Raw genomic sequence first — 17,966 nt, 5'->3', positions numbered from 1 at the left:
CAAATCTCAGCTTGGTAGTCACCAAAAGCAGCTTCCAAGTCAGCCAACACCGTAACACTTCCCTTTTGCCCTCAGAATGAAGGTCCTTATTTAGCCATACATGGGGCTGGAGAGATGGCTCAGGAGTTAAGAGCTGTTACTACTCTTGCAGAGAATCCAGGTTTGGGTTCAATTCCCAGCACCACATGGCAGCTCACTACTGTCTGGAACTCTAGTCCCGTGGGATCTGATACTCCATTCTGGCCTTTGAAGGTGCCAGGCACACATGTGGCACACAGATATGCATGGGGACAAAAAACCCTTACACATAAACAAATAAACAAACAAATAATTAAAAAAAGATAAACCTGTATGATGCTGCTTTAATTGAAAGTGACCCAGGGGAACTGGATGAGGAGGGTAGGGGAGGAACTAGTGAGAGGTGAGGTATCTCTGCAGACCTCTGGGAAGTCAGTCACCACAGGGACTCTGTCAGCCTCCTGGGAAGGAAGGCTTTCCTATCACCCTGGTGCCAGCACAGTGTGGCCGTGCAGTATGGTGGCAAAGGGTTCAGAATAGAGAGCTTGGAACTGTATGTGTGTGAGTTTGGGTCTCTGCATGGCTTTTCCCTAGCTCAATGACATTAGGTGACATGCTCCCTTCTCTGTTAGAAAACAGAGTGGCTTGTATGTGAAGAAGAGGGTGGCCTCTGCTGGCACCTGTCAGAGGACTACTCCACTCCCTTCTTTCTGAGTGCCGCTCTCAAGTTCTGCTACTTTCTTCTGTCTTCTGCTCTGGTCTTGCCCCATTTGTGAGGGGCCCCAAGGCCTCCTTCAGCCTTGCCCGGTTTTACCAGCAACTCCTCCATGCTCGTAAAATGGCCTCCATTACTTCCCTCACCAGAATTATACTTTTGTTGGGGTGATTTATGAATCTGAGCAATTTATCCTATGATTGGTAGACCAGACTCTCACTGAAGTTTCTAGACTGACTTTGTATTTGACTTGTAAATTGATATTTTCTACCTCCAAAATTATAGCAACACACATTCTTTCCTCGGACACAGTATTGTCCACAGACTCCACTCCCTCTATTTTGTCTCATAGCATCTATTCTGGTTTGTTTTTTGTTGCTGTGACAATTTTAGAGGAAAGGGTTTCTTTCCTCTTTACGCGTTCAGCTCATAGCCCATGTTTGAGGGAAATTGGGCGGGGGCTTGAGCAGGAACTTGAAGCTGAAACCACAGAGGAATGCTGCTTGCTGGCTCTTTCCTGGACCCAGGCTAGCTTTCTTATATAGTTCAGGACTGTTTGCTTAGGGAATGGTCCCTTCTACAGCAAGCTGGCCCCCTATGCCAATAAGCTATCAAGGTAATGCCCCATGCCTACAGGTCCATCTGAGCTGGAAATTCCTCTGCTTGAGACTTCCTTCTTAGGTGAGTCTAGGCTGTGTCAAATTAAAGCTGGAGTTACAGAGCCATCCAGCATGGGTGCTGGAGGCCAGGCTTGGCTCCTCTGCAAGAAGAGTGAGTACTCTCAGCTGCTGAGTCATTTCTCCAGCCCCTTGTTAGGTACTTCATCACAGCAATGAGAAATGTAACAATACTGCTGTGAGATACAAGTATATTATAAGTGTGAACAATAGAGAAAATGTATATAACAGTATGTTGGTCATCTGCTAACACAGAAAGAGGACCTATAAAAAATACAGAAAAACATTTCCATTCTAATAATGAATCAAATTATAAAATTATTTACTCTAAAGCTAAAAGTATGTTAATATATGTATGCACACAGGAAAGAATTAGACTGAAAACAAATTAAAACAGCTGATGTCTGAGGTATAGGATTGAATGTTATTGTCTTACTTTTAATTATCTTTCTTATTTTTATCATGTCATATAATAAACAAAGTAAGTGATATAAAAACTCCTCTCTGGAGAGGCCGTCCTCACAGCCGCTCCTTGTTCTAAAGTAGACTGTTCTTCAGCCCCTCCCCACCAGACAGCCATGTATCTTCCCACTCCAGGCTTCTCCCCCGTTTCATGTCGCCTCCTGCTCCCCAGGCCCCCCCCTCCCCCAGACCATCTGCAAGCCCATGTTTCCTGTGCTGGGGACAGCCTTTTCCTCCTTTCATTTCTGACTCCCCCTTTCAAAGCTAGACTTAGAAAGCTGCCTCTTTCTCCATGACACTTTCCCATAGCATTTTTGTCTGAATTAGCCTCTTCTTACTGTTTGATGAAAGTCTGGACTCAGATTCCTGTGTGTAGCCCTTTATCATATACATCCTGGGTCCTCTTTATTGTCATATCATTCAGACAGCTGAGCAGACCTCTTCTCCCAGCTTGTTCTACCTGCTAACACCCATGAAAATGGGAGCAGCCAGAGAAATCACACAGGGTGCACCCAGTTAGATCCCATAGTAAATGGAATAAGAAGTGTAAGAGGGTGATTTGTAAGACTTTATTTCTATAATCAGCATACTTATTATATAGGTTATTATTTTGAATATACTAACAAGTACATAATAACTAGATACTAATTTTTTGATTTCTTCAGATGCAATTTGGAGTTCAAATAACTAATTTTTTTTATTAAATGGAATTTTATGTTCAAATTACTTTTTAAAAGTACAGTAAGGCCATTGAGGCAAGAACTGGTTTCCAGGGACTGGGAGTTTGAGAGTTAAGGTGTATGATGCTTAATGTAGACACTCGACTGTGGTCTGCTCCTCCCCTTAAAGCCTCAAGAGAATCCATGAGTCTCTCCCACAGCTTTTAGGAATGCATTTCACCTTGAACTTGAGGTTCTGTTGTATTCATTGAAAAAAGTGACTGGATGAAAGCTCAGATGTGAACATTCACTCATTTATTCAGTGATAACAATATTTTTGAGGCTACTTGCCTGTGTCTGCCCTAAGTTAAGGATACAGTATAGACTGTAACCACAGGATTTACATGTTGAGTGAAAAAGTAAATAAATAAATATGAAACATATGATGTTCTCCACAAAGGATGGCACTGGGATGGAGAGTGGCTGTGTGGAAGGGATAGATGGTGATATCATGATGCCCTCTGAGTCAGGGGAGATCTGAAGGGACTTTGTTGTGGGGTGTGGAGGGTTTAAAGAAGAGGGACAGGCAATCGGGGAGGTCGGGAGGGAGTTCAGTGTGATGTGCAAGTGAGGAAGGCAGGAACCAAGCCACGCAGTAGCCTGTGGGCCCTGGGGAATGGCTAGGTTTAAAGTTCTGTGGGGAAAGATGCTGCCACCCTTCCAGGATCTCCAACCAGGCAAGAGTGCCCATCCTTGGCTGCTGGAGTTTGGGTTGCTGAAGGCTCACTCAAAGAGAGATGCACTCTTTCAGAATCCCCACCGGGGGAGCCACTTTGCTCAGAGATGCCTGGGAGGTAATGGACTCTCCTTGCAGGAAGTTTGCATCTAAGCACTGACAGAGCTGTGTGAAAGATGAGTGCTCCAGCCTTCCTGTCGGGCATCTCCAGTGCTAGTCACTCTCCTAGACTTCTTGGAAGCCATCACTCACTTCTCTACTCCATCCGACTTCTGTAGGTTTCTCCTGACATCACCCTGTGAACAATTGTGAGCACATGAGCCCAGCCTCAGGCTCTGCTTTTCAGGGATGGTCACAGACTGAGCTCCTAAGAAAAAGGCAGTCAGGCTTGCTTATATAGAGGTAGCAGATTGAAGCTTGGACATAACCTGATGTGATTACTGTGAGTTCATTTGTGTGTGCATGTATGTGTTTACATGTGTGTGTGCATTTGTGTGTGTGTGTGTGTGTGTGTGTGTGTGTGTGTGTGTGTGTGTGTAAGGGAGAGAGAAGATGTATGATGATCACTTAGAGGCTAATACCATCCAGGCATGATGTCAACTGTGGCTCAGACAGTTAGTACATTAACTAATGCATCCATATTAAGCAAACTTTCTCATCTGAAATTATACTTGCAAAACTCCCCTTCCATAAAGAATATTTGCAAGTGTCTTTAGACAGATGAATGTTAAAAAATGGTGCATTATGGGACATAATGGAAGGAATTTGTGAAAGATCAATTCCTCATTAAAAGTTTAAATCTATGAGAATTTTGAACCAAAAATGTGATCAAAATGTACATTTGGTCTTTAGCATTAAGTCTATCAGAGGTCCTTAGGGGAGACTACTAAGATCTTTTTGATTTATGGGGTAAAAATGACAATTTGAAAATAGTTCTTTTTTTTCTGCATGTTGTGATAGTAAATGGTTTGCATGTATTCTTGGGGATGTTGAGGAGTTTATGTTCCTGTTGTAAATGCCCTTCAGATTCTTTCCTACTTGCTAGTACCTCAAATCAGAATGTAATCCTGATCAAGCTCAGAATATCTCAATAAACACAGCACCCAGTGGATAGAACTGAACACATTAAAATTATGTGGCTCAGGGAACATGATAACCAAAGAGAAAAGTGCTTTGAAGAATTTGTGAACAATTTACACAGTTGTTTACATAGAGCAAATAGGTAAAAAACCACAGCTATATTCTGCATTGGCTCTCACAGCCAGGACCAGGGATCCCACGGGATCCCTTCTGCAAATTAACAGTAGTGTCTTTTTATCAGAGAAAACTTTCTCAGGCATTTTACAACCTGCAGAAGGGTAGAGGGACTGACGGACTGTTTTTTTTTTTTTTTTTTTTTTTTTTTTTTCTGAGCTGGGAAGGGTAGAATGTGGGGGTGCAGTAATAACTCAGGTTACTGAGATGGGAGCATGCCTGAGACGAGCTGTAAGCATTCAGTGATTTCTTTCATGATCTGAAACCCTCAGGCAAAGTCCCCGTCGCTTCTCTCTGACTGTGAGTCCCTGGGACTCACCTGTGAAACTGCCAGGGTTTCCTGGATAGCAAGATGTTTCCCTAGATTTCCAAACCCAGAGGGACACAGTTGATAGTAGAGGTATTGGAGGTGTTGAGTCCATACTCTGGGACCAGCCTTGAACTTCATCTAGATTCTGATAGATGTGTTTTTAATCACAAGTACCAGTTACAGATATTGGAGGAGCAGCAAGGCCTCTGCTTCCCACTGAACACTCTGTCTGTTCATCTGCTCGGCACATGATATGCAGGATGTATACTCTTTCCAGAGGGACCCCACCTACTGTGAGTTCATGCTCCAAAATTGAGACTCTCTTGAGAGCTTTAAAAATACTAACTGATGCACTCCCCTTCAGGCTAGCTGCTCAGGAAACGGTAGGGATAGGCCTCTGTCACAAAGCTCCCAGGTGGCTCTGTTAGGGAAGACATAGATAAAGTTCTATCCTGAAGGCTCAGAATTAAGGGGTTTGTGTGGCCCAGAGTCTGGAAATGAGTCCAGAATTTTCCCACAGAGAGTGTTTTGGTCCCCTTTGTTTTCAGAGAGAGATTGGAAATGTCAGATGCATTTTGGTTGGCACAATGGAGGGGAAGTGATACTGGGTGGAGGTTAGGACTGCTACTCTGGACACTCCTCACAGCAAAAAATGATCTGGCCCCAAATATTGTAAATAGGAACTGAACTGAGAGGTGCTTATCTAGTTGGAGGTGTAGTTCTGCATATAAACCAACATGATAAATACTGTCCACTGCTTAATTTATTATGTACATACCATTTGCTTAGATTATGTGTGCTAATAAAGATTGAAGATTGTTTCTTAGGTCTTATGTTCTCAGATATAGATGGGAAAACTGAGGTCCTAGGATGAAATTGCACATATAAAGTCACATATCTAAAAAGCCAGGGTGTTGAGACTTCAACACAGGGAGGCAGGCTTCTGCCAGCACTTCCCTACTGCTGTTCTTAGGGGTTTTTCTAGGCAGAAAAGGGATCACGATTCACGTTTATTTATTCAGATTATTCCTTCTTTCATTAACATTTCCTGCTTAGGAAAGCCTTGAGTAAAGGACAGCACTTCTAAGCCAGGTGATGAATGGACACTGGTCACTTTGGTGCCACGTGGTTGGACTAGAGCCACAGTGAGGAAAGAAATCCCCAAAGAGGTTGATGATTGATGCTTTGGTACCAACATGGTTTGGCAGTGAGCAGCATCATGCAGTGCAGTTTGGGGTAGTGCCTGACCAGCCAGGCTGCTTGCTCTCACGTTCGCTCTGAGCATCTGCTAGAACAATGTACTGCAGGGAAGCACAGTGGGGGAATGTCTGCCCAAGCATGTGCCTGTCTGACCGACCCCTCAGATGTCCTCTGGAAAGGCCTGGTGTCCCCAGGTCCCCTTTGTTCACTGGCCTTGCCTGTGCTTTGTGCAGACAGAGGAAATGAAATGGGACTCAACAGAGGTCATTTGCCTTTTCCCCAGTGTCCTGTCCATGGAGGATGCACAAGGGAGACAATGCCAACTGCTTGGGACTGCTGCTGGGCCTCACTTTTTTCCTTTTTTCTTTTTATTTGTGAGGTTCTAGAAGGTTAGAACAGCACATAATGTACCTGGGAAGCCCCCAGGCTAGCAAGTGAAGGAGTCTGTCTATATCCATATACCTGGGAAACAAGAAGTGTGCAGTCAGGCTCCTAACTACAATGCAGTGCTGCTGTCCAGCAAGCACTATTTCCTTCTAGCAGCTTTTCCAGTAGAAAAATGGACCCATTTATGCCATGTCTATAAAGTGAGCACAAAGTGTTCATTTGGCCCAAATCTAGGTAGAAGGATGTGGGTGGAAATGCTTTCCACCTCCATCACCAAGTGAGTCTTTCCTGTAGCCAGATACTCTCCCCCTGGGCTATTCTCCCCCAGCATTCTCCGCTGAGGAAAGACTTCCATGGTGTTGAGTCCTGGACACATTTTTACAAGTTTCTGTTACTATGCTTATAAGAAAATCTTGAAAGGAGGTAGCATCAGGGAAACAGAGTTACAGAGGTTGCTGGCATGGTGTGTGCGATGGTTCATATGGATTGTCAATCCGACAGAGTGTAGAATCATCTAGAAAACAAACCTCTGCCTCTGCTGGGGAGTTCCTAGGGGGTGCTAACTGAGTTGGGAGGGCCCACCCTAAATGTGTGCTGTACTATTCCACTGTCTGGGGTCCTGGACTGAATCATCACAAGAAAGCAAGCTGAGTCCACCAGCATTCTTCTCTGTTTCCTGACTGGATACAGAGTGACCATCTGCCTCATGGCCCCGCGTCTTTGACTTCCCTGTAATGAACTGAACACTCAAACTGAGCGAAAGTCAACTCTTTCTTTCTTAAGTGTTTTTAAGAGACAGGGTTTCTCTTTTCTCTGGCTGTCCTGTAACTCCCTCTGTAGACCAGGTTGGCCTCAAACTCACAGCGATCCACCTGCCTCTACCTCCCAAGTACTGAGGTTAAAGGCATGTGCCACCACCGCCTGGCTTAAATTGCTTTTGTTAGGTGTTTTTGTCCCAAGCTGAGAAAAACTAACACAGATAATTGGTACTAGGAGTGGGGTTGTTGCTGTATCAAAGATGATCATGTGGTGTGTAGGCCTTTGAGCTGGTTTTTAGGATTAATTTGTGTATGTGTGTGTGTGTAACTTAGAGTTAGAAAAGCCCTAAAAAGCTATAAGAAGAGCTTAATGGACCATTCTGTGGGAGTTTAGAAGGACAGAATGAACAGGGGGTGCCCAGTTAATGAGCTTTCATAGGGTAATAAGAACTCTGTCAGAAAAGGGGATAAAAGCCATTTTTTTCCCTGGCAAAGTACTTGGCTATATTCTGCCTGTGATCTGATAGCTCTAAGGAAGCTCAATTCAGAATTATGGGCTACATTGTTTGTCAGAAGAAATCTCAAGACATGAGTTGTAGGCTAGGCAAGGGCCACTTTTGACCACTTTTATTCAAGTCTGTGGTTAAGAGAGAGAGAGAGAGAGAGAGAGAGCGCAGTAAATGCAGCAAAAATATTTGAAGAATGTGGGAACTGGAAGGGAAAGGAGAGAGGGCTAGCTGTGATTAGTGAAGATAGTCTCCCCACTATGTACTGGAACAATAGGAAAGTTACCCCGACAGGAAGACTTGTTCATCTTGAGAAAAATCCACGTTCATTTGAGGGGAGAAAAGCCTACTCTAAAAGTGTCACTGAGTTTCCTGCTAAAAAACAAGTACCTAGGGAAATGTCCCAAGATCCTGGCATCTCCAACATGCTGGGGTCTCTATTGCAAACTGGGCTTCGTTTCCACAGCTTCATGCAAATGCCTGGCCCAGCAGCCTTTGGGAACCACTGCACAAGCCTCCATGGCCCCCCTGTTCTTGCATCTTTTATACTTGTAAAACCAGTATACCACATGCATGATGTTGCCAAATTCTGCTCTCAGCTTTGGAAGTCATCTGGCTGCCTTGAACCACAATTGTATCAGCCTTTGTGTAGTGACCCTGGGTAAACATTTCCCTGGGGAAGGCAGACATCACCCCATTAAGTTCACAGCCCATGAAGCAATAAAGAGGAGGAAAAGGAGTGAGTCTGTGTTCTCCATTAGACAAATTGTGTGCATCACTAGGGCGGGTTCTGGGTCTCTGTGACAGTCACCACATGCCAAATACTGGGTTTGCTTTATGGATGAAGCTTGGGCTCAGTTGAGCTGAAGTTGAGATCTAGGGTAGTTGGATCTTTCTAGAGGGTGTGCCTAGAAATGTCCTAAGTTTATTTAGAGTCAGTAGGTTGTGGAAGAGGAAGGTCTTTGAGAAGGATATCTGAGACAGAGATAGACAACAAGCTGGCTTATTCAGTTGGCTTATGGCCCAAGAAGATGATGAAGCATTTTGAGCAGCTATATGCCAAAGTTGGGGGTTGTTTTTGAGTAGCTCTAGGGTACAGGCATAGTCACTTTAGAGCTTTGGTGTGAGGCAACAATTAGAAACACCTGATTTCTAATAAGGTGAAGTTGCTCTCTGAGGCAGGTAGCAGATAGGTTCTCAAGTGAGCCCTTAATGTATTCCCTTGGCTGTAAGCTGCTGCAAGGAGCTTATTAACACTACCCCCTCTATACCCACAGGTGGCTGAGGTCTGGACATATTTGAGGTGCACATATTTTATACCACCCGTGGCTCATCAGAGCCTGTGATCTCATTATTCTACCGTTAGTGATGAGAGAAGTAAGCACACAGTGTCTAAGTGGCTGCTCAAGGACTCCATTAACAAATGGTCAGACCTAGAACTGACCTCACTGGGCACACTCTTAGCCACATCTCCAACACTGTCTCTTAGGTGTTGCATTTCCGAGCCTGGGTCACCCTCTTTTGTTTTGAGACAGGGTCTCATTGTACAGCCCTGGCTGTCCTGGAGCTCACTCTGCAGACCAGGCTGGCCTCAAACTCACAGAGATCCATCTGCCTCTGCCTCCCAAGTTCAAGGACTAAAAGTGTGCACCACCATGCCTGGCTTGAATTATACTCCTAAAGAAGAAGTCATGGAGGGTAGTTGCAGCTCCATAAGACATTTGGTTGCTCCAAGAGGAATTTTATACTAGATGATGTCCTTACTATGGAACCATTTTTAGCATTCTTGGGGGAGATATCACAGGACAAGTTGGAGAATGTCTCAGGGGACAGTAGGACATTTAGAGGCATCACTAGGGCGTAGTCATCACTGAATGGTAATGGTGCTACCCCTTTGACCTATAGGGGATTGCATCATTTCCAGGGTAGATTTGCAAAGACTCTATGAAGAAAAAGCTCCTGCATCCACTTTTGCATATAGAACATGAAATCACTTCAGAGACCACAAGGCTATAGTATGGGAGTCAGGCTCGGCATCTGTCTCTTGACACACTAGCTCAGGGTTGTCCTATTTACCAGGGGCTCCCTTGTCTTCATCTAATGGCAATGAACACTGGGCTGGATGTTAGGGGTGAGTCCTGCAAAGAGGCAACTGTTCAGATGAGAGGTGCCACCCCTGTGTCTGACGAGGCACAGTGGCCCCACGCCACTCATGTGCAAGCGTTTTCTAGACAGAGAGGCTGAGCTTGTGTTCACCTTCCTCAGACTGGTAAAATGGACAATTTTTTTCACTATGAGACAGAGAGCTCTGGGGTCTTGTAAGGTGTGCTGTATTTTCTGTGAGAGTGGTAACACATATTAAGGGCTCTGTGGTGTCTTGAAGCAAAGGCATCTGTCGGATTGTGCTTAACTCAAGGTATCTAAATGCATTTGAACATAAAATCGTTTTCTCTGTCTCTCTTTTTAATGGTCACACCTGATTAGATGCCTGTGAAAATACCAAGAATAACTAGTCTGACTTGATCTCTGTACTAATGGGCTAATCTGATAGCACATGGGCAGGGCTTTAGGCTCTATATTCTGTGTGTCTGTCTGTGTGTCTGTCTATCTGTCTGTCTGTCTGTTTGCCTGCCTGCCTGCCTATCATCTATCCATATCAGGTACAAAAGGCAATGTACTTGTCCACTGGCCTTGATATTTGTCATTTGCAACTCAAATGTCCAGGGTAGGACTGTATTAATAAAAGTATGCTCAATTTCCTAAGTTAAAACTGGAAGTCCATTATATGATTCATAAGGCTTTCTAATATTAGGCATTTTCATTAGTAATTCACAATAGAACAAATGTCAAGAAAAACTACAGGGCTGTCTGCCTTTGCATGATGGCATGCATGGTCTGAGAGAATCTGCCCATTGGAGGTCTTTGAAATCAGCAAGGTTAGCATTCCACACAGGTCCTTTATCATCTCCCCACCTATGGAGGCAGCAGATACTTGACATTCATGGTAGATATTTCCAGAGACCTTTATGATTCCCTTAACTGGAAAATTCCATTAGGGCAAATAATTTCCCTCATGGAACCTTTTGATTCTGACCCCGACCATCATGACCATGGGGAGCTTGGTTTCCTGTCTGTCTTCTTCTGTCAGATCGTCTGTACCTTTAGCTGGCAATGACAGGGATGGGGCTGTGAGGAAGTGGCCAGATATCCAGGCTTATTAGGTGACTCTACCCTCAATTACAGTTTTGCTAGAGGATATGAATTTACATTTCAGGGGGGAAAAGGGCATTGTCTATAAGGTAGGCATGGTTGTGATTACTTATAAGAGTCAAATTCTGTGACTATAAACTGCAGACTCGCAGTGTCTCCTATTTCCTGGCTATTTCAAACCCCATCATCCTGCCCTGTGGAGGGCAGGAAGCTACTCTGGCTGGCGAAGAGAGGGGTGCTTGAAAGCTTGGAGGAACTTCAAGCTCTTCTTCCCCAATGTCACACGGCCCCCACAGCAGGGCTTGTTTGAAGCCAAGGCTGGAGGAAGTCTCAGCGGTTCCAGAATGAGCCTTGTGTGCTTTGGTTAAAAACAAAGCAAAATGAAAACCTGGTAAGCTCCAGGGTTAGGTTACAAATGCATTCCATAAGCTAAGAAAATAGATTTGAACTTGAAGCTTGACTTCCCCCAGCACTTGGCAAAACTCTGCTTTGTTTTTAGGGCTCAGAGCCTTGAAGAAATACATTTTCCTCAGGATTTATGATTATTATTAAAGTAAAAGAGCAGAAAAGCTTATGAAACATGGAAGCCCCCTAGATGAGTCTCATGGGTTTATGTGCCTTGTTGATGGCTGGTTTGTGCCCTTTGCCTGCCCCCATTTGGATAATCAAGGAAGAGGAGAAATGCCCAGAACCCAAACTGGGGCATCGAAATACCATTTAGTTAATTTGAGACAGGGTCTTTCAGTGTAGCTCTGGCTAGGGACATGAGGGATACTGAGTAACAGTGGCCATTGAAGACATTTTGGTGTGTATTGACGAAGGGATGCGCTTTCCCATGGGCACTTACTTGAGCTTTGTAGTAAGAACTTTTATGAGACTCTGGAGTGAACTGCCTCTAAGCCTCTGAGGTCCATGGATCTCACCTCCCTTCTCTCCAAGCTGCTTTCTCTATGACTATTCCTAGGCGCAGAGAGAAAGCTCAGTTGTGACATGCTTCTCAGCACAGTCTGGGATTGGCTTGCTAGCCTGTGAGAGCTCTCCTGTGAATGTGTTCTGACAGCAGTTTGGAGACTGATTCTCCAGGCTCAAGGCCCGCTCATGGACTGATTGTGCTTCCTCTTGTTGGGGGATGGGAGCCCAGGTAGGAAGGGGGGGTGAAATCCGAGCAGTTCTGTAAAACTGGCAGTTCCCTGTCTAGGCAGAATTTGAATGTCATCACAGTCACTTTGTGGGAACATGAATATGCATGAGCATGAAGCTAGGCCAGTGGCCCTGCAAAGCCAGGCAAGAAGGCCAGGAAAGGTGAGGAAGCTTACCTTCTTGACTTCATATTTAATGGCGAGTTTGATCCGGCTCAGACTTGGACGGTGGTGGTCGGACCAGACTTGGAAGTTCACATCCCCATTTAAAATCGCTTCCACCTCTTCTGTGTCTCGGCACAGGTCCAGCACTCCCACCACAAAATCCTTGCATTGCATAGATAGCTTCCTGTAATCGTTCTAACAGAATAAAGAGAAATCAGGGTGCATCACACTGAGCCCCACAGGGTGGCTTGTGCAGTATAGCACGAGGCTCAGCGTTGGCCACCAACAGTGAACCTGTGGAGGGCCTTGGAGCCAGAGGCCTGTGCTGGATCCAGAATGCAAGGCTCTCAACTGGGCCTGTCTTCTCTAAGCTAGATTTGCCGAGTTTGTGATTCATAGGCCACTTGCATCAGTCACCTCAGGTGCATGCAGAAGTCCCAGATTCCCAGATTCCTCCCTACTCACTGAGCCAGAATTCCCAGGGATTGGACCCAGGAATCTGTCTTGTAAGTTTGCCCCAAGTGATCTGTGCATCTGCCACATCCCTCCCCACCCCCACCCCCAGGCTCTTTCCATGCAACAGGTACTTGTGCCCAAGGCTGAGTCAATTCTAAGACTAGGGAAATGTCACTCTTGTGTGCGCTGGTGAATGTCTTCACAAGGCTTTACTGGAAAGCTATGGCTGGAAGGCTAAACTGGAAAACATAATGTCCACAGGTGTGCTTTTTCATGTTCCGGAAAACTGGCTTCTAAATTAAAAAATGAACTGTAATTCACATCTAACATGATGCTTTTTCCCCCACACACATTTGTCTAGCAAATTATGGCTCCTATGCTCCTTGCCTGTTGAATAGACACTTCTAGGTCTTGACGCTTCACCAGCATTTCCCTTGTCTTAATGAATTGCTCCTGGATCTCTCCTTCCCCAGGCCTGTCTTTCTGAATGTCTTTGGGAGGTTTACTTCCTTTCCTAGTGACACTTCAACTTGTCTTTATTCCTAAGGGATAGGTCAAATTCTAGACAATGCTCCAAAATATTGAGAAAAAAGAATATTCCATGTCACTTGCACACCACCTTCCCCCCAAATATCTTCCCCTGGGGCTTCCTTTTTGATTTCTTAGTTGAAATCACACACATGTCAAATGTTGCTATGTTAATCACTGCCAACAGCCCACAGACTCACAACCCGCAGTTGGCAAACAGGACAGCTTTGCCCTCCTGAAGCCTGGATTCCTCAGCAAACAGGCAGTCGCCTGGCAGAGGAGCAGCGCAGCATTTTCCTGAGTTAATGATTTTCACTCCTTCCTGGATGCTGCATCAGAATGTCACTTTGCATTAGACAAAAAGCTCAGCGAGTGCTTGTTTGCTGGGGAAAGGGAAAGGATCAAGAGAATATTCTCAGACAAGAATGGCGTGCTCCATTTTATTCATAATTTAGGTAGAAAAAGGGAGTTTCAGAAACTCAGTGGAGACATGGCTGCCACAGAGCTTGGGCAGATTGGTGTGCAGGGTCCATAGAAAGTGCTGGAGGTTTGGGCATCCAGCACTAGGCCGAGCCCTAGAAAGCTGCATTCTGTCTTTCTTTATCCCTAGAATTCACCCACTCACCATTCATTCATTCATTCATTCATTCATTCATTCATTCATTCTCCACAATCTACTGCATACCAGGTAGTGAAGTTACCAGTGAGAAGTATAACTATTGCTTCTGAGTACTGTGGGGGTGAAGGAAGCTGGGGATCTACCCTCAGTTCCAAAGGAGAGCAATGGATGACAAGTGAAGCATGCATAGAGCCTACCCTGGCCCAAATCATTCAAAGGTCATGTTCTTGGATGCTGATGTTTCCCAATGCCAATAGGCAACACAGAGGAATCACCTTAGTCATCACAGAATGTGGGGGGACCCGTCCCACCTTTTCCCCCAGGGTACTCTTGAGGAGTGAGGGAAAGATTTAGATAGAAATATAGAGGAGAGTGAAACAGATAGAAACATCGGATAGCCTCAAGCGGGCCTGGATCCCTATCCACTGGTCACTTCTGTCTCTTCTAAAGGAATGCCAAGGGGTGGAGCCAAGACCTCCCCCCCAGCACAGCCAAGTGTAGACTCTTCCAAACACCTGGTACCCACATATGCAGTCAGTCCATCCCCTTAAGCAGCCGTGCTGGATAAAGCAAGCTCAGATCTCACTAGGAAACCTCTGTGGGGTCCCATAACAGAACCCTGTAATGGAAAAACTATCATCATTTCCAGTTGAAAGTTAAGGAAGCTGAGACCATGAGAACTCAGGGAGCTGCACATGTCTGCTCTGTGCAGTCCTGCCTTCTCTCCCTTGGGTCCCAGAGGACCTTGTTTGCTGTCTGTCAGAAGAGAAGCTCTCCGTGCTCACAGCAGCACACAGTCTGTCTCACGTGCCTCTGCACTCATGAAGTCTGTTCCTTTCTTACCTTGGACCAGTCACCTCTGCTCCCTCCTAAGCTGGCTCCTCCAATCATGCTAGATAGCTGTTCAAGGACACTCCGCAGCCTTCCCTCCCATGCACTGCCAGCTTTCCCGCCTCCTACTGGCTCAGCATACACACATGCCATTATTTCTGTGTCTTAAAAATAAATCTCTCCTGACTTCCATTACTGCTCCAATTTCCTGTATTATTTGACAGCAAAGCTCTGAACAGAGTTGTCTCCATCCGTTGTCTCTAGTTGTCCTCTTGTCTGTCTTCTTGTCTCATTTAATAACGTGTTTACAGCATGGGCTCTATAGTGGCTGTTCTGACCAGTAGCCAGCTCCCAGTCTTCCTCACTCTGACCTGGGGACAGCTTTGACACGGTTGCCTGCCTCCACCTCCTCCACACACGTTTTCACTTGGTTTCTAGCCTGCCTTACCGCCATATGTTGTTTATTCCCAAATAACGACTTTCTGCATCCTGTGTTGATTTATTTTCATTATGTCTTATTTTAGAATGTCTTAAAGAAATGTCCAGTCCCAGGCCACCTCCTTTATCTAGTGTCATGGCTCTCAGTACTTTGACCTCTCCACCATGATGACCTGTGAGCCATAGCAAACCCGCTCTCTATTGAGTTTCTTTGTTGCATTTTACCGCTGCAGTAGGATAAGAAATGAAGACAGTGTCCCTTGGTGCCTCGGGACAGATGGCATTCTTTTCAAAGACTCTGCTGTCCATAAAGGTGGGTTATCCAGGTGTGGACCTTGCTGGAATCTTAGTGAGCTGCTATGTAGGCCTGGACCTGTTTTGCTGCGTCTCCTGTTAGGGAACACTCGAGTCTGCTCTTTAGAAAAGTGATGAGGAAGGGGTTTGGACCTTGTGGGGACTGGTGGATGCTGGTGAGCTGTCTTGACACTCATGCTTTGGATGACTGCATGCAGCTGTGTTTCTTTGGACCATGAACTGTGTCTGTGCCAGACAAGAAGGAGGCCCCAGAGTTTTGCCTTTTGTAGAATGGCGTATAAATGGGAAACATAGTATATAACCCTTTGAGATCAGCCTCTTTCCCTCAGCATAGTCTCTTTCCAGATCATCGATGTTGTCACGTGTATTAAAAGTTCCTTTCTTTCTGTTTTGAATCTGTATGGTGGTACCACAGTTTGTCTCTCTACTCACTCAATGAACCATGGGTTGTTCCCAGCCTTTGGCAAATAAGAACAAAGCTGTTGTAAATGTCAGTGTACGAGTTTTTGTGTGAACTCAAGTTTTTACCCATTAGAGTAAATACTGAGGACTGGGTGGCTGAGGATGTGACAAGCTCCTGTTGGATTAGTAATTTAATTCTGGAATAAGCATCCCATTTTATATGGCCTGTCCTTTCATGGATCCTTTGTTTTTATTTTTGTAGCTTTATATTAAATGCCAAGGCTTGGCACTCTGAATCCCTTAGCTTTGTCATATATTTAAATATTGCTTTTTAAATTCTTTCCTCTTTTACATAAACTTAATAGCAAACTTATTCATATGTTTAGGAAACTATGTGGGGATTTTTTTAGTGATATTGGGTTAAATCTATAGGTGAATTTCTGGTCCCAACACAGATAGCGAACAGAAACCATGCAACAAAGCGTATTGATGTGGTAAACTTCTGGTGCTCAGATTACTGTTTTAACAGCATCCGTTTTAGCAAGTTATTAGTTTTCTTGATTTTATTGAAGAACTCCAACTTGTCAAAGTGATTGACAGGTAAAAATCAGGAAAGAAAACAAGAGAAGCTCATTACCAGATAGGGCAAAAGTGAAGTGACTTTCTCAGGTCGATGCTGTGGAGACGCCCACACATTTCAGGATAATTAACACTCATTCCTCAATGGAAATCTTAGAAATTGAATTTCAAAAGAGTGTGGACTTCAAATATACTCCCACATGCTTCCCTTCAGGGACCTAGTGATGGGGAGGGAATATTTACTGAAAGCTTCCTCTAGAGCAGAAAAGGGAAATCAGTTAGCAGAGATGTGCATGCTGGATGCCTGGAAGGAGCTTTTGTTCTTGACATGCAGCTGGTTCTGAGATGGTTGTAGCATCAGTTACAGCAGAAGTGCTTTAGACATGGTACCATGTCATCACACAGGCCCCGCTCTCCCATGAAGTCTCATTAACCCTAATAAGAGGATTGGGATTTCATTCCTGAAGTTAGTGGTTGGGGTTCATGGGCACCTGATGGAACAGCTCATGAGGGGTGTAGCCACAGAGTGTTGAGAAAGGAAGTGCTGCAGCCATTGGGACAGATGGCTCTTTAGAGTTACGAAGGAGAGAAGAGGGATAAACGGCTGCCATGAGAAGTAGGGTCGAGGGAATCATTTCTCCCCCTCCCCATCCCTGCCTTCATCCCTCCTTGTGGTTTGAATGAGAAATGTCCCCCACAGACTTGTTTGTTTGAACACTCAATCCTGGCTGGTGGTGGTGGTGGTGGGCACCTTAGGAGACAGAACTCACTGGAGGACTCAGTCACTAGGGTTGGGGCCTTGTGGCATTGTAGCCCAGCCCCAGGTTCTGCTCATATTCCACTTCCTGAATATGGATGCAGTATGCAGCACAGACTCCCTCTCGCTCCTGACAGCATGTCCTTCCTGCCTGCTGCTGTGTCCTGCCAGCCGCCACTCATGATGTCCTTCTGGAACTGTAAGCCAGAGTGAATCTTTGTCACAGCAACAGCAAAGTAAAGTAACTTCCTTCCTTCCTCCCTCCCTCCCTCCCTCCCTCCCTCCCTCCCTTCCTCCCTCCCTCCCTCCCTTTCAAGTTAAATATAAACAAAAGCGACTAGCTTAGAGCTAGTAAGGGAGGTGGTAGGTTGATGTGAGGTCAGGTACAGTTTGGGGAGAACAGGGAATGAATGGATCAGGGGCACTTGGGGTGCAGGTAGGAGGGAGCAGAGTTTAAGGCTAGCCTGTGGCTGCATAGGCAGTTAGAGAGCAGCTAAGAAACAAGGCCCTACCGAACAAGCAATGAAAACAAACAAACACTACAAAAGAGCTCATTTGAGGCTTATGGTAATAAATTTAAGATGAGGTCAGCTAATGTGATGCATTCACCTTCTCGGGTGCCTACACAGAGTAGACAGAAAGTCGTTTTTTTCCAAACAGAAAGCCCAGAGGGCAAAGGAGCTGAGGAATATATAAAGGGCAGTTTTAACGACAGCTTGTGGAAGCGAAGCTGGAGTAAGTGAAGAGGAGACTTTAGAGGGACGGGGGAAGATAACTACATCAGAGTCTGGAGTTCCCAAGCAAGACATGGTGGAGTTGGGGACTTAAGGGACATGGAAACACCG

General features: G+C 45.2%; 1 protein-coding gene across 1 annotated transcript in view; it reads right to left on the bottom strand.

Moving 5' to 3' along the window:
• The window catches only part of Trpc7 (transient receptor potential cation channel subfamily C member 7), a 133,782-nt gene that overhangs the window by 77,302 nt on the left and 38,514 nt on the right, over positions 1 to 17,966 (bottom strand). Inside the window, 1 exon segment of the mRNA XM_052727609.1 lies at positions 12,209 to 12,391. Within this exon segment, the coding sequence (XP_052583569.1) occupies positions 12,209 to 12,391 (183 nt within the window).

Source organism: Peromyscus californicus, unplaced genomic scaffold (assembly GCF_007827085.1).
Source record: "Peromyscus californicus insignis strain IS unplaced genomic scaffold, ASM782708v3 Scaffold_8__1_contigs__length_139910024, whole genome shotgun sequence".
Lineage (NCBI taxonomy): Eukaryota > Metazoa > Chordata > Mammalia > Rodentia > Cricetidae > Peromyscus > Peromyscus californicus.
This window is presented reverse-complemented; position numbering and strand designations above follow the sequence as displayed.